Consider the following 15,139-nt stretch of genomic DNA (forward strand, 5'->3'; position numbering starts at 1 on the left):
ACCGGGGGGGGGGGTTGCGAGCTGATAGCTTCCACACCAAACCCTGCTTTGCCTCCAGCATTTATAATGATGTTAAATATATTTTAAAGTGTTTTTAATTGATAAGGGGGGGTCGCACTCAGAGGCTGGCTATGTGAAAGGGGTCACCAGTACAAAAGTTTGAGAACCTTTGTACTAGGCCGTTCTGGGAAAGGCAGCCAGGCAGTGGTTTGTATAAATTTAGTGGCTGCAATTGGGAAACTGGGAACTACTTTTCTCCATGCTCCTCTTTGCCTTCAGCTCTTTCCCCACCTTCCCATCCTCAGCCTCCCAGAACTCATGATCCATGAGAGCTGCAGGGTTTCCCAGCAACCAGGAATTTGTGCACAGCGCTATTAACTGAAGGACAGGTATGTGGGCAGCAGCTCACCAGTCTCATTTAATGTAGCCCATGAGTTTAAATGATAAGGCAAAGCAGAAGGGAGACAAGGAGCAGAGATTAGGTCAGCAAGGCACAGGGATGGGTGGGTTTTGACACATATTCTGTTGCACCCTCTAGTGGGGTGAAAGTGAAAGCTGGCGAGAATACAGCTAAAGTTGGATGATTGGAGGGACAACGTGAACGATTGAATTTTTGAAAACTGGGAGCGTGCTGTAAGACGTTTACTTCCCAAATTCCCTCCCCTGGCCTGGAGGATGGAGGCTGAGTTCAGAAGTTTCAGTTCAGTGTTTTGGCTTCTCCATGTGCACGGCGTCTCTCTCACAGGACGTGCGTTTATTGCACACGTATAAAGATACAGATGCTGAATAAGCTCTATTTAAAGTATTCCCCAAGTGGACAGCTCTCTTCTGATTTTAGAAGTTAGGGAACACAACACATGCTATATTTTAAATACATTGATTTGATTCAGGCCTCTTTTAAAGGCCTCAAAACTCCCTCCCTCCCACTGCCTGTTTGGATCAGCTTTGAGACCTAAGCTTTGGGTGGAGCTGTGCATTGGGGAGCCTATGACTGGAAATGCAGGTCAGAATCCAAGTGACCGAGGTCCAGCCAGGAGGGAATCCAGGGTTCGTTCCCTTGAAAGCTTTGCCCATCACTGCCCACACCACAATGCTCATGGACGAGCTGCTGTGCCTGATGTGGGTGGCCGGCAGGTCATTTTGTTTTAAACAATCCACAGAATGAGTTTTTAAACCTTTTTCATTTTATTAGGGCTACTCTCGGCCTGGGGCATCCTTCGCGCTGGCACACATGGACTAAGAACTCAATAAAATCCTCGCATCTAGCGCCCACTGGCCATTTTAACACAGAACGCGGTATCCTTAGCCTAACTAGACTTCTAAACCCATGTTAGCTCGTCTATGCTCACATCGCAGCTTAAACCCTAGTCTAGATAAGGCCGCTGGGGCTGAGATGAGCAAGGGAGGGCAAATACCAGATGGCCCAACAGGACAGCCAGGCATGGAGCTCTTAACTTGTGGTTCCAGGGCAGCCTTCTCCCAAGAGCAGTTTCCATCATAGGTGCTCCCGTGGGGGCTGTCTGGCAGGCTCAGTAGAAGTGGCCCGTGGGTAGCCGAGGCAGACAGAAGTAGGCGTCGGGGAAGAGGCTCAGGTTGATGGGGTTGCGGTCCAGGCGGATGTCCTCCAGGGCCCAGCGGATGTGACTGTGGTCCTGGCTGTCACAGAACGTGTCTTTGTGCATGGTTTGGATGTTGTTGTTCTAGCCGGGGAGACAACATTAAACGATGGGGGGAAGGGGCAAGGTGGGGTAGTGGGTTTGTGCATTAATTGTCCCTGGCTAGTATGAGACTTTGCTTCTGTTAGACTGGGGCTCAAACTAGATTTGGCCCGCAGGTGTAATGAGCCTCAACCCAGACACTCATGGATACATCCTTTAACCAGTGGCTAGTTTGATACCATTGACAGGTGACTCCAACGCCAGAATGACAGTGGGACCTGCAGGATTGAGATCTACCAGCAGAGGCAGGAAGGGGCTGGAATAGCGGAGGGGGCACCAGTCAGGACTGAGGGGCACTGGCAGAGCTGGGTGTACTCAGGGGGCCCAGCATTGAACAAGCTGTGGGGAGAATGAGGTGCACGGTGAGGTCTGTGCAGGGGACATTAGAACTGGGACATTGTGAGAGAGAGGATCTCGCCCCACACCCACCTGCACGATACCTGTGTCTAGCCAGAGCTCTCCGTCCCTCGACTGCAAGGGCAGCAAAATTCAAAAGCAAATGCAAAATTAAAGAGTGGCCGTATCTTTAAGGGACCATCAACCAGTCTGGCTGGGTGCCCTTGCTTGACTCGGTCACTGCCTCACCTGCAGGTGCAGAGACCGCAGGCCCTCAGGCAGGGGCACTGGGATATAGTCCAGCTTGTTATCAGACAGGTGGAGGAACTGCAGCTTCTTCAGCTCCTGCAGAAACACAGGTGAATGCATCAGCCCTCGCCCTGCCCAGCCCCCTCACCTGGCCTGGAACACACCAAGGCTCAGCAGGGTGGGGCAGAACTCACAGCTTTGCTGAACGGAACATGCTGCTCTCATGCTTGCATGGGATTGTCCCATCCCAGCAAACACTGGAAAAGCTGGGGGTGGCACTTTGGGCTTTGGCTGTTCCCAAGCCCCAGTCAGCTTCTCTATACAGAACATCTGGGTTATTTCTGTGGTACAAAGGGGTAGGAATCAGAGCCAGGTAGGCCTAGCAGGGGGTTGAATTGAACCAGGGTATGTCTACACTGCGGAGTAAGCCCAGGGTTATAGAACTCAAGTTAGCAGCCCCTGGGTTTGTTAATCTAGGGGCTTGAGTGTCTACACTTATTATGTGGGCCCAAATCCAACCCCAGGTTAGGAATTGTTGAACCCTGGGTCCCAACCTGGGCTGAAGTGCCGACACTGCATTACACGGGTCCAAATCCAACGTGGGAAAACTTGACTGTCCAGAGGATAAAGAAAGCCAGCTTGTGGGGTTGTGGGCTACTGCTGGTGGACTCCCAGAGCACGAGCCCAGTGGGGTTGCATCTACACTGCAAAGCAATAGGGCATGAACTCTGGGTCCCGGTTTGACTCAGGCTCGGACCTTCCACCTCTGTACAGTCCTGAAACCCAGAGTCTGAGCCCTGGGTTAGTGTGATTTGTGTGGAGATAGGAGGAGGGTTTGGCTTGAGTCTGAGTTCAAACCCTGAGCTTATCTTGCAGCGTAGATATACCCCAAGAGACCCCCAGTCCTCTTGGAGGGTGGAAAAGAAGCTGTGAAATTTAGGGACCCCTTTTGGAATCTTGGGGTGGCCACCAGGCACTGGGCACAGACTCACCCTGAAGGCTTCAGGTCTGACACCGGAGCTCTGAATCCTATTGAGCCGGGCATCGAGCCGCACGATGCTGCTGGGCAATGCGGGCAGCGCAGTCAGCCTGTTCTCGGCGAGGATGAGCTCTTGCAGGGTGCTCAGCAGCCGGAAGGAGTCCTCGCCCACCCAGGAGATGAAGTTGCTAGTCAGGTCTATTCGCTTCAGCTTCTCTGATGGAGGGGAGGATAGAGATTCCGCCTTCACAAACCCTTGCCATCGCTCACAACAGTGCTGAGCAATAATTAGGGGCTAGGCCTGGCCAGAGCCGTAGGAGAAAAAGCCAGCACTCCAGCAAACAGAACTAGAATGAACCAGGTCCTCAGCTGATGTAAATGAACATAGCTCCATTGAACTCAATGAGCCAATGCCAATCTATGCCAGCTAAACTCAATCTAGCACCTAACACAACAGGCCAATATCCTGACTATGGTGGCTGGATGCAGCTCCAACAGAAATGTGAAATACATTTATGTCTTTGTTATTATTATTCCTCCCAAAGCCAGATTTTCAAGACCTCAGCATCCCCTCTCAGGGACAGGTTTTCAGAGGAGCTCAGCATCCATTTAAGGGCCTAAATCAGAGAAAGGTTTTCAAATATGCACAGCACCCAGCAGGTCCCATTTTAACAGTGCCCAGCCCCCCAGACATAATGACAGGTTTCAGAGTAGCAGCCGTGTTAGTCTGTATCCGCAAAAAGAAAAGGAGGACTTGTGGCACCGTAGAGACTGAGCTTATGCTCAAATAAATTTGTTAGTCTCTACGGTGCCACAAGTCCTCCTTTTCTTTTAGCCCCCCCAAACATGCACATACTGTGCTGAGAGCCTCTGCAAGCCCCAGCTCACAGTTTGCTAGCTAGTCCTGCAATCTTAAGGCTCCAACAGCTTTGGCAGGGTCCATTCCATTGACTAGCACTGGGTGCAATTCCCTCCTGCAGGAAGGAAGGGATTTTAAAGCTACAGGGCTCCTATTCCAGCCAGCCAAGGGGGAAGGACTGTTCAACATCACTGTCCTGCCTCTAGAGGGACCCCTTAGGAGATCTCCAGGGCTGGGCAAAACCCAGCAAGTTTGCTTCACAGGGCATGAAGGGATAACTGTTTTCTCTGGGTTTTAACCATGTACAAAACTGCCGCCCCCCCACATTTTGAGTTCAAACTAGCGTGGAACAGATTCACATGCTGCGCAAGCCATCCGGGGGGCTGGAACCATTTGTACAGTGAGGGGGCTGAGAGCCACTGAACCAAACTGTAAACCCTGCATATGATGGAAACCGCTTCAAGCCAGGGGGTGCAGCAGCACCCCTAGTTCTCGCTGTAAATGGGGGCACCTGGATTGGCACCATTGCACTCATGGCTTTTCCATCTCCAACATCTATGAGCCCTGCAACGTTATGATGTTACAACCAGAGAGTTCTTGGCCCCTCCAGTTCCCAGAGCCGACCAGGACTTGCTGTACCGGGACTTTAATAAAGAGCAGCATTGGTGCGGTGCAGTGTTAAGGGGTCACATTGCTCCTCCTGGGAATGGTCTGCATTTGGCTCCCTGATTCTGCGCCTGCAGATGGTTGGGGCCACGTGTGAGAGAGGCAGCCGTGTCCCGGCCTGGCTCTTCCCCCCATTGATGCCCTTACACACCACTCAGCAGGAAGGCAGAAGCCCTAAATTAAACTGTATAGAGGGGTGTGGATGAACCGCTGACATGACTGGGGATTGTGTGCCCAGGACTTGGGGCTAAAGCCAGCTCTGGTGTCTATAGGCCTGGCTCCCATTGGTGCCATGGGGAGTGGCATCTGCGTACACCTGCAATTGTACCTGATGCCCAAGGAGCAGGTCTGAGCCCCCTGCTGTGGCCACGCAGTTGGTTGGGAGGAGTCTAAACCTGCCTAGGGAGGATTCGGTGTCAGATTGGATCTGGACTCAGCCTAAACATTGTACGAATCTGGAACAGGACCCAGTGTGAGAGCTGAACAGGACTCTGGGATACAAGGGGCATCCTCTTCCCTCAGGCAGCTCTGCAATGGATCCACTTAGCCCCTGCCCCCAACTCCCTGGGAGCCAGTGCAAAGTTTCCCCACCCCCCATGTCCCCCAGCAGAGCACAGTGATGGACAGACACCACTCTGCGTGGGGGAGGGCAGCGGGCAGGGCCCCGGCTCCACATACTCAGCCTGGCGAAGTCGCTGGCTTGGATGCGGCTGATGCGGTTGAAGCGGGCGTAGAAGTACGTGGTCTCCAGGGGCAGCGGCGGGATCTGTTCCAGCTCGGCATCATCGCAGTACACGGAGGTGCTAAGGCACACGCAGATCAGGCAGGTGGGCAGACCTGGGGCAGGGAGAGACGGAGCAGTCAGCCAGCAGCAACGAGCAGGGCTTGGGGGTATTAAATGTAACCTCCGATTGGTGCCAGGATGGGGGGCCAGATTCTCAGCTGGCCTAGCTCCACTAAAGACAACGGAACTCAGCTGGCTTACCGCAGTGGAGGATCTGGCCCGACACCCCATTCTGTGGGTTAGCAGCAGAACCTGGAGCCTTTTGAAACACCCCTGATTCTGGGGTTCGTTGCAGACTCCGAGGCCAGACCATGTGCAACTAGTGGGACCAGATGTCCTGATATTAGGGGTCTGTCTTATATATGCAACTATACCTTCCCCCCCACCCTTCGAAAAAAAAACGTGTCCTGATTTTTCACACTTGCTATCTGGTCACATTACGTGCAGCATAAGACTAGCTTGGGCCCAGGAACCTTTCTGACGGAGATGGACCCAAAGCCAAGCCCTGGAGCCAACCCCTCCAGAATTTCAGGTGACCCAAAATCAACCAGCCGTGCAGAACTGGAGCCTGGGGAACCCCACTTCCCGATCCCAGACCAGAACTTTGGAAGAGTCAAAGAAGAGCCCAGCCCCTGGGAATCCAGGCCTGGACTTTGGGAGTTCAGCAGGTGCTGTGCTGTTACCCAGGTAGCACTGGAAGGGTCCCTAAAGCTCAGTCTGTTCTCATACGTTCTATTTTCAAGTGAACCTGGAATGGCCGTGCATTGCAGGGAGGGTCAGAGCACCCTGGGGGACAGGGACTGCCCAGCCCCTACCCGCGCTGTACCAGCTATGTAGATACACAGAGGGCTTTGGTCTCCAGGGCTGTCAGGCCAGCTCCTTCCACCAAGCGCTAAGTTCAGAGGAAAACAAAACAAGCAAAAAATCAAACCACGAGAAAGGCCAGGAACAACCAGCCAAAAGAGCTGCTTAAAAACAAATCAGCTCAGGCCAAATCTCGACCTGGGGGGTGCAGCTCCACCAAACATAGCAGCAGTACACCAGGGATCTGTTTGGCCCTTCTGCACTGTCAGAGATGAAACAAAAGGAAACCGTTTGCACAAAGCAAACATCTGATTCCCCTACGTCTGGAACTAGACCCTGCTCAGCCAGGCAAAGTGGCAGGGTGACAAGATTTCTGGCACCAATTAAAACCGTGTTGGGTGTTTTTTGTTTTGTTTTTCCTCTCTTTTCCCTCTTCTCCCCCCAGAGCGTGCGCGAGACTCCGAATCTATTAGTGGGGGAGTTCAAAGCATAAAGGCAACAATTTCCCTGAGCCTACTACGTAATTTGTCCCAGTTCGGAGTGACAGAAAATGAATAAAGATATTTATCCCTCGCTGCAGGATTTTAATTGTCACTAATCTAATTGCTACTCTATCCGACTGTCGCAACATCTCTGCTCGTTGAAGCGCTGCGGCTTTACTGGTGTTCTCGATGCTGTGAAGCGATTCCTTTCTGACACCCTCTCGCTCGCCGTTTGATATGGGAGACGCCCCAACCATGTTCCTCATGCAGGGCAAATACTTGGCTCCTGGACAGGGGATGGTCTGCTCACCCTCGCGTCCTTCCGCCAGCGCTCTCAGCTCCCAGGGTCACTCGCTGCTTCTCTCTCTCTCTCTCTCTCCTCCCATCAGTCCCGCCGCCCCACGCAGGGACGGGTCTGCCTCTGGGCTAGAGGCCTCAGAGATTCCCCACGCTATGCTGGGAAGGGAGTGCCTCCATCCCACTCATTTCCAAAGCCCTCTCTGGCCCACATTGAGAGGGGCTTTCTCTGTACCCCTCACCCCCATGTTGAGAGAAGGCTCTTTCCAGACTGCCGTCATTGCTCGTGGTATTTGGAGACCTATTCTCCTGTGAGCAAATCCCCCATGCTGCAGCATTACCCCGGAAGACCAAGTGACGAGGGCTGGTCTCTCACTCACCCTGTTTGGTTATGGACCCGAACAGACCTGGCCCGACAGGCTTGGTCGTGGGGGATGTTGGGGGTGGCCTCCTAGGTGCTTCGGTCGGCACGGCTCTCGTGCTCATGACGCCCTCTAGACGCTGGGTTGGAGGAGCCAATGTACCAACCTCAATCTGCAAAGACAGGGCAAGGGGCATCACGGCACCGAGCACAGGCTGTGGGGCTGCGCTCCCGTTAAAGCATTGATCAGTCACTGACTCCTCCCTTGCCCCGCCCAGCTCACACCTCCACTGGGGAGGGGCAGAAGGTGGCACAGGGCAGGTTGGAGGGCTACAGCAGTGATATACCTGAAATAGCCAACGTCCAGGGTAGGCAGGCACCCAATCCCATTGAAACGCACCCAACTCCCTTTGGCTCTGCTAAAGACCCCCAAGTGCAAGAGGTAACAGAGGTAACGGAGTGCTCCATGCAGCCTCAATACCAGTCACGTCTCGCATTCACACGGCGCCTTTCCTCTCCATGCCTGCAACTCTGCGAGCCAAATTCGGTGGGGATGGGTAAGGGGTGAAGGCAAGTGGCTGTGTGTAAGGGAGGCTAACACCATCTCGCGGCGGCTCTTTGCTGAGTCCAAGGTGATGTAACATCCATGCTGCAGGGCCCTGGAGCACGTCCTCAGTTTAGCCTCAGCCCTTATTTTGGCCCCGCTGATCAGCTCAGTGACGCCAATGGGAGTTTTGCAGAGGACTCCAGCGAGAGCAGGGTCAGCCCCTGTACGCTGGAACAACCGCACCGCTGCTGAAATGCAGCCACCCACCTGTGAGAGAGCAGCATGCCCTGGTTGTCTGACACACAGCAACCAGCAATGAAGCACAGGGCAGGGAGTGAACTGAAGGCGAATGCCATGTGCAAGCGAATGTGCAGGGACCAGGTCAGCTCCTCAGCTAGGGTCAATCCACGTAGCTCTGTTGATGGCACTGGGCTCCTGCTGACTGATGCCAGCGGAGACTCTGGCTTGGGGGACTTAGGGAAGCAGGGTAGAACTGCCCACCAGCTAGGTTAGCGCCCCTACCCTGGAGCAGCCTGCCACGGATAACAGGGATAACAGGGTTAAAAAAAGAACTAGATAAGTTCATGGAGGATCGGTCCATCAATGGCTATTAGCCAGGTTGGGCAGGGATGCTGTCCCTAGCCTCTGTTTGCCAGAAGCTGGGAACAGGCAACAGGGAATGGATCACTTGATGGTCTGTTCTGTTCATTCCCTCTGGGGCACCTGGCATTGGCCACTGTCAGAAGACAGGATACTGGGCCAGATGGACCTTTGGTCTGACCCAGCATGGCCGATCTTATGGATCTTTCGCAATACCACTGCTTCACTCTGCCGTAGTCTCTTTAAGCCAAGTACATTTGATAATAAATCTTCACAACCCCTCTGTAAACATGATTATTTCCAGCTTACACAGGGGCAAGCTGAGGCATGGAGAGGTTGATGTGATTCGCCCAAGGCCATGCAATAAGTCATTGGCAGAACTAGGAATTGGCAATAGGATTGCTGCTAACCAGAATCAGGATCTCACTACCAGACAATGCTATCTCCTAGTGTGGTCAAGACCTCAGTGCTAAGTGTTAGGGGAAAGCTGGTTCTCCCTCCTGACTTAGGACTTTAGAACAAGTCTCAGACAGTGTCATACCCATTTCCTTCTGGATCCTACACTGCTGCAAGCCTCCCTATAAACCAGCTGACTAGGAGATCAGACTAGATAATCATGATGGTCCCTTCTGACATTATAATCTGTGAATCAATGAACGCTCTTCTTCATGGCTTGCAAACTGTACCAGAGAAGCACCTAGGAGAAGAGAGTGAAGTACCTAAACTGGGGAAAGTGGGGTTCTAGTTACAGCTAGACTCCTGACTCCAGATGAAAGCATTTCCATCCACCAAGTGCTGTGGGTGGAAGAGTGGCCAGAATGCCCCAGCCCTGGAGAGACAGGGCAGGGAACAGGAGGGACACCCGGCTCAGCGAGGGTGGTAGCACAGAAGCTACCCTGGGATCCTAGAGAAAGGAGCTGCCTTAGGACTCCCCACAGGCGCATGAAGAAGAGTTGGCCCATGTTTCTGCTGCTCTGCTGTCTCCATCTTACCTTTGGTGCCAGGTCACTATAGTCATAAAGCTCTTCGTAGAGGCTCGGGTCGATGATCTCTCCATAGTTGTCTAAGTCGTAGTTGGGCAGGTCCAGGTTGTCATCGGTTGCAGTGTCAGCTCTGGGCTTCTCTTCCTTCTTCTTGCCTTCTTCTTTAGATGGGGCGGCCAAGGCCAGCACCAGGGCCAGGGTGGTGACCGCCAGCAAGGCTACGCACTGCATCCCGCACCTGTGCCGAGAAAAGGGAAGCAACGAAGCATTTTTGTCACCGTTGGTCAGCTCAGTTCTGCTGTTTACAGGGCTGAGCTCGGGTCTGAGGGATGTGCCCTACCTGCTCAGCACAGGGCTCTGATTCCCCCCAGGAGCACCTGCCTGAGCACCTACCGGCTTAACACGCGCTGGCAGGACGGTGCGGGGAACCCAGCGTTAGAACAGCAAGGGGGTGCCGCGGTCCGGGAGTGAAGTGCGTTGGCAGAGCCGAGTAGCGGGAGCCCAGGGCTGGGACGGCGACGAGTATGGCAGGCCAGGAGTGAGGGGCATTGGCAGGACTGCTGAGGGTGGGGCTAGGGCTAGCACAGCAGAGCTTGGAAGAGATCAGATTCGAGGGGCACGGTGCTGGGCGAAGGGGATTCAGCAATGCAGTGGCAGGAGATGGGGTGAATGGGGAATCCAGGAATACCACAGCCAGGTATACTGCCGGCCACGGTAGCGGAGCTCTGTCAGGGATGTGAGCGGAGGTTCCCCTTTGTAAACGACAACATTTACCACATTCATCTCAATATTTTGCAAACCCCGTTGTCCGGCATCCCCTGCTGTGCAGCAAAGACAGGGGCCGGACAGCAAGCCCTGCTCACTTGTGCTCAGATTTCCAAGTGCTCCGCTCCCAATGACTCTTTTCCATGGGGGCTCAGCACTGGTTGAAACACCTCAAGGAGGGCTGGGTTTGCAAAAACACCCAGCAGCGCTCAGGGTGACACGGATGGGCCCGCTTTCAGAAGGGCTGAGCTCCCTCCCAACCAGACGAGCTCTCCTGGGCCTGCACGTGGGTGCTGAGCTCTTTGGGAAACCTGGCCCAGGAAGCACTAGTTGATGTCTCTGCCCCAAATGTTTCCTCCAAGTGCTGGCAGCCGGCTTTACCCCCCACCCAAGCCTTCACTTTAGCTCCTTCTACAGCACCTTCTGTTGCTCTCCCCGAGTCTCCCCGGCCTTGTCCCGGAGCACTTTAAACAGGCTTCCTCTGCAGCCGCAGAAGCAAGTGGACATGGCTTTCCTGCTGGAGAGAATCAATGGACTCTGCCTAAAGCCCCGGAGGAAATCATTACTCTCCTTTTCTTTTCAGGCTGTTTCATGCTTGAGTGCCCTGCTGTGAGGAAAGAGGCCCAGAGCTGCTGTACAGAGCGTCACCTCCCGCTCACACGCCAGATCCAACCGTACAAACAGCCTTCAAAGAACAGGCAGCTTGGAGAGAAGCTCCCCAAGTGGGGGGTTAAGACTTTTCGCTGGCCTGAACTCCTTGGCTGCAGGACGGAGAGAGGGTGAACCATGAGTTCAGGAGTAACTCTCTGCTCTTATGTGCTACTTGAGCCTGAGATCCCAAAGCTCGTGACAGAGTTGGGGGAGCGATATTCTTCCCATTGCACAGAGGGGGAAACGTAAGCAAAGAGGGGGGAAAGTGACCCACCCAAAGTCACACAGTAGATCAGTGGCAGAGCTGGGGAGAGAACCCAGGAGTCTTGATTCTCAAACTCCTCTGCTCTAACCACTAGGTCCCAGTCCCTTCCAGAGCTAGGATACAAACTAGGACTTTGATGATCGCTCCCTAGTGAGGCTCTTCTCAGATGGACTAATGAGAACCTGCCCCGAGCCCAGTGGGCAGGACCAGAGCTTGTCTCGGCTGGAATTTGCTCCCTGCATAGCTTACAGGCTACAGTCATCGCCACCAGCTTGCGTGGTTCATATTACTGGATCCTGAGGCCTGAGTGTCAGAGCGCTCTCTTCCGCAGAGCAGTGTCCATTAGCAGAGATGCTGGCTCATTACTGGAGCGTACACGGTAGCTTATGTTTCTGGGAGTGCACGCCCTGGGGTATGTCACACAGCCTGCACATCTGTGTGGATCCACCCCTTGGGCTAGAGCTGTGTGAACTGCATGAGATTTACCCGGCCCTGCGTGCAAGGGAGCACAAACGGCTTGTGAATTATAGTGTGCCCTTCTCCCCTCAATAGACACACTGGGGGCCACACTTCCAGTTCGGTGGACAGTTGCCACGGCTGCACACACAAACGCCCTTCTGCCTGCTCAGTTTGCACATGCAGTTGCAGTAACAAGGTGAGGGTTGGGCACCTGCCCTGAAACCCGTTTTAAGAGACTGCTCCGGGAAGCAACACATATCAATTGCCTACAGAAGGCCTTCAGAGACCAGAGGACCAGAATTGCACTATGCACCTTCAATGACACTCTAGAGGTATGACGGAGCAGGGCGGAGTGACCTGGGAATGTCGCAGGGGAGTTTTACTGGGACTGTCTGCACTGGGGATGGGATAGCAGGGGGTGGCTTCACTGGAGGGACAACGTAACCTGAGCCAGGAGGGGGTTTGGGGGCGAGGTGACACCTTTTGCCCCGGAAGCTGGACAAAGGCTGGAGGAGGAGCAGGGGGGAGGCTGGGTGAGTCGGCTGGAGTGGGGTTTGAGTTGGGAGCGGACTGGGAAAACGGAGGGGACCCCAAGGCTGGGGTCTAAGCTCCCTGACCCCCCAGAAGGACCTGTCTGAGGGGTCCTGGTTGTACCAACGAGCTCTGTTTGGGACTGTGTTCCTGTCGTCCAATAAACCTTCTGTTTTACTGGCTGGCTGAGAGTCACGGTGAAACGCAGGAAGAGGGAGGTGCAGGGCCCTGACTCCCCGACACTCCATGACAAGGGGCTACACTGTCTAACACAGGGATTTCCCGCACGGGGCTCATTAGACAAACTAAGGGCAGGACGCATGATGAAATCCAAACTTGATTAGCTCCCTCGGAAAGGGGATTCATTCCATTCAGAAGCGGCTCCCGCTTGGCTGGCAGCCCCTATTCTGAGCATGACTCAAAGCGCTTGGCCCATCTGTGCGTACACACAAATACACAAGCACCTGGGTGTACACAAACACACGAGCACACACGCATGCCCAAACAAACACGTCTGCATGCCCATGCACTTGCAAACGCAGTATCCACACCAACACTCCCCCCTACACACACACACCATCCATACTCCCATGCATTCGCAAACACAGCCAAGTCACACACACACACACACAACAAACCTGGGACAACATGTACACCCATGCACGCTCACGCTTGCTTGGCACAGCTCTCTCCAGTCTATAAAAGACAGCACTGAATTGCAAACGTCCTGAAGTGAGGAGTCTGGCCCTTAATCTCAGCTAGTTTCCCACAGATCAAACCCAGCATTAAGAGAGTAATAAAAAAGCCTTTGAAAAGCACACTGCAGGCAGCCCCCATGCATTCTGCATAAAGCCCCACCCCCACAACGTCTCTGAACTGAGCATGAAAGCCCCTGAGCTCAGCTTCTTCCAGAGAAAGAGAGAAGGGGAGAGAGAGGCACAAGCCACAGACCTACCCCCTGGTCCCTCGGTCTGCCCTGGAAGAGCCCGAACCTCTCAGCTCCTGCAAAGCGGATGTGCTGGGACCAAAAGGGCTGTAGAGGTTTTAAGGAGGGCGAGGGGGAGGGCAGCCCTGGTTGGGGGGGTGGGAGTGTGCAGGGGATAAGCAGGAAGTGCAGCCAATCAGGGTGGTGATTATTCCAGCTGTCACCTGCCCCCCTCCCATGGTGCCCCTTGTCCAGTGCCCCCAGGGGCTAGCAGCCATGCTCACTTACAGCTTTCTTCCAAGAGGCTGGGCTTGCTTTTAGGGCCTGCATGCTGGGATGGGGGAGGTGGCTCGGAGAGCACTTTTCTTCCCCCCTGCACAGACTTTACAGCCTGTCACCTTGGGGGGGGGAGGCAGAGGTGCCCTAGGGTGACATGCAGCTTGTGCAGGGTGACACACTGCACAATGCCCCACTTACACCCATCAGGCCTAATGCTGGTCCCACCAAAGCCAGCCGGAGTTTCCCCAGTGTCCGTGTTGCACAGAGTCCAGGGCACCCCCCCACCCCCTTTGCTGGGCTGAGTTTCACCCCAAGCTGGGAGACATGCGTAAGGGTTGAGTGCCCGTTAGGTCTCCCCTTGGCTTAGGGGGGACTTAATGCAGCGCTTGATGTTCACGGAGGATAACACGGACACAGGCAGAACCACGTGGGGAGAGACACATACGGGGCGTGCTCAGCCTGTAAAAACCCTGGCCGCGGGGCAGAATTCACTGAGAATACCCGGGTAGGAGCTCTCTTTCCAAAGGGCTAGGTCTGCACTGTGTTATGCAGCAGGGGAGGGGAGATAGGGGTCACACGCTGGGAAAGACTGAGATTTCCCCTAGGCTTGGATGCGTTTTGGAACAGTGACAGTCCAGTATTTCATGTGAATTTAGCACTGGGGCAGGAAAGGGGTGAGTGGGGAATGTGCCTTCAGGAGACAGGATCTCACTGGTTTGGGGCCAGCCAGTGTATCTAGACAGATCCTTCTTTGGTGGGTGCCAGCCCCTGTTCTTAGCCGGGTCCTTGTTGGTTGGGTGCCACCCCCCATCCATAGCTGGGAGCTCACTGGCAGTGGTCTGATTGCGGTTATGGCCAGGATGGGCCCACATCCCAGCAGCCGGATGGCTGTTTAAATTCAACACCTCATAAAAAACCTCTGTCTTTGTAGCCAAAACTCCGGCTGGAAGCAGCCACCCCCACTCCCCCCATTCCCTCCCCATGCAAGAGATTAGTGCCGGCTCGCACCTCCCTCGGCAGAGCTGTTGGTTTGGAAACCTGGACAGGGGGGCACGTTGTTTGTTGATGCCAGGCATACAGTGCTGACATCATGGCCGCTCCCCTCTGGATGGGACAGCGGCTCCTCCACGTCTGTGTGCGACAATCCCCTCACATCCCCTTCCCTAGGGCAGAGGGATGGCAGCATGTCTGCCAGGCACACAGTCCCTGTCAGCCTGCGAGCCCCCGAGCCAACTCCCTGTGGCCTAGAGCCAGCGCTGCGTGGTCTCCACACAGGAGGGGGCCTGAGCGGATGGCCTCTCGCTCCCCAGCTTGGAAGCATTGGAGAGGCAGCGAGCAGAGCCCGCAGGCAGCGGGCAACCCTGCCAGCTTAGCAGGGAGTGACGCTGACTGGTTGTGAAAGGAGTCCTGTCTGATCCTTCCCTCCCAGCTGGAAGACGCACCTTAGCTGCATCTGATGAGCAGAGTCTGTCGCAGTGCAGGGGAGGAGGGAAAGCTCTGCTTGGGGGTGGGGTGCAAAGAGGAAAAGCCCCCTCTCTGACCCCTGGCAGTGTTTGTATTGCAACCCATCTGGCAGCACCGGTGGGTGAGTTCCTCACT

At 54.6% G+C, this 15,139-nt stretch overlaps 1 protein-coding gene across 4 annotated transcripts; it reads right to left on the bottom strand.

Moving 5' to 3' along the window:
- Positions 1-785: 785 nt before the first annotated feature.
- On the bottom strand, positions 786-13,420 carry OPTC (opticin). Of its 4 annotated transcripts, none has more exons than XM_037885308.2 (7): positions 13,292-13,420; positions 9,675-9,903; positions 7,555-7,708; positions 5,486-5,644; positions 3,296-3,498; positions 2,304-2,399; positions 786-1,700 (listed from the first exon to the last, which is right to left on the bottom strand). In XM_037885308.2, exons 2-7 carry the CDS (start codon positions 9,894-9,896, stop codon positions 1,530-1,532), a joined length of 1,005 nt encoding a protein of 334 aa, XP_037741236.1. In that variant the 5' UTR covers positions 9,897-9,903; positions 13,292-13,420; the 3' UTR covers positions 786-1,529. The 4 variants fall into 4 exon arrangements, with proteins under 4 accessions (XP_037741236.1, XP_043389540.1, XP_037741238.1 ...); XM_043533605.1 differs by having other exon boundaries at positions 9,675-9,908; positions 13,292-13,405; XM_037885310.2 differs by having other exon boundaries at positions 13,288-13,404.
- Between the last annotated feature and the right edge of the window lie 1,719 nt (positions 13,421-15,139).

Source organism: Chelonia mydas, chromosome 21 (genome assembly GCF_015237465.2).
Source record: "Chelonia mydas isolate rCheMyd1 chromosome 21, rCheMyd1.pri.v2, whole genome shotgun sequence".
Lineage (NCBI taxonomy): Eukaryota > Metazoa > Chordata > Testudines > Cheloniidae > Chelonia > Chelonia mydas.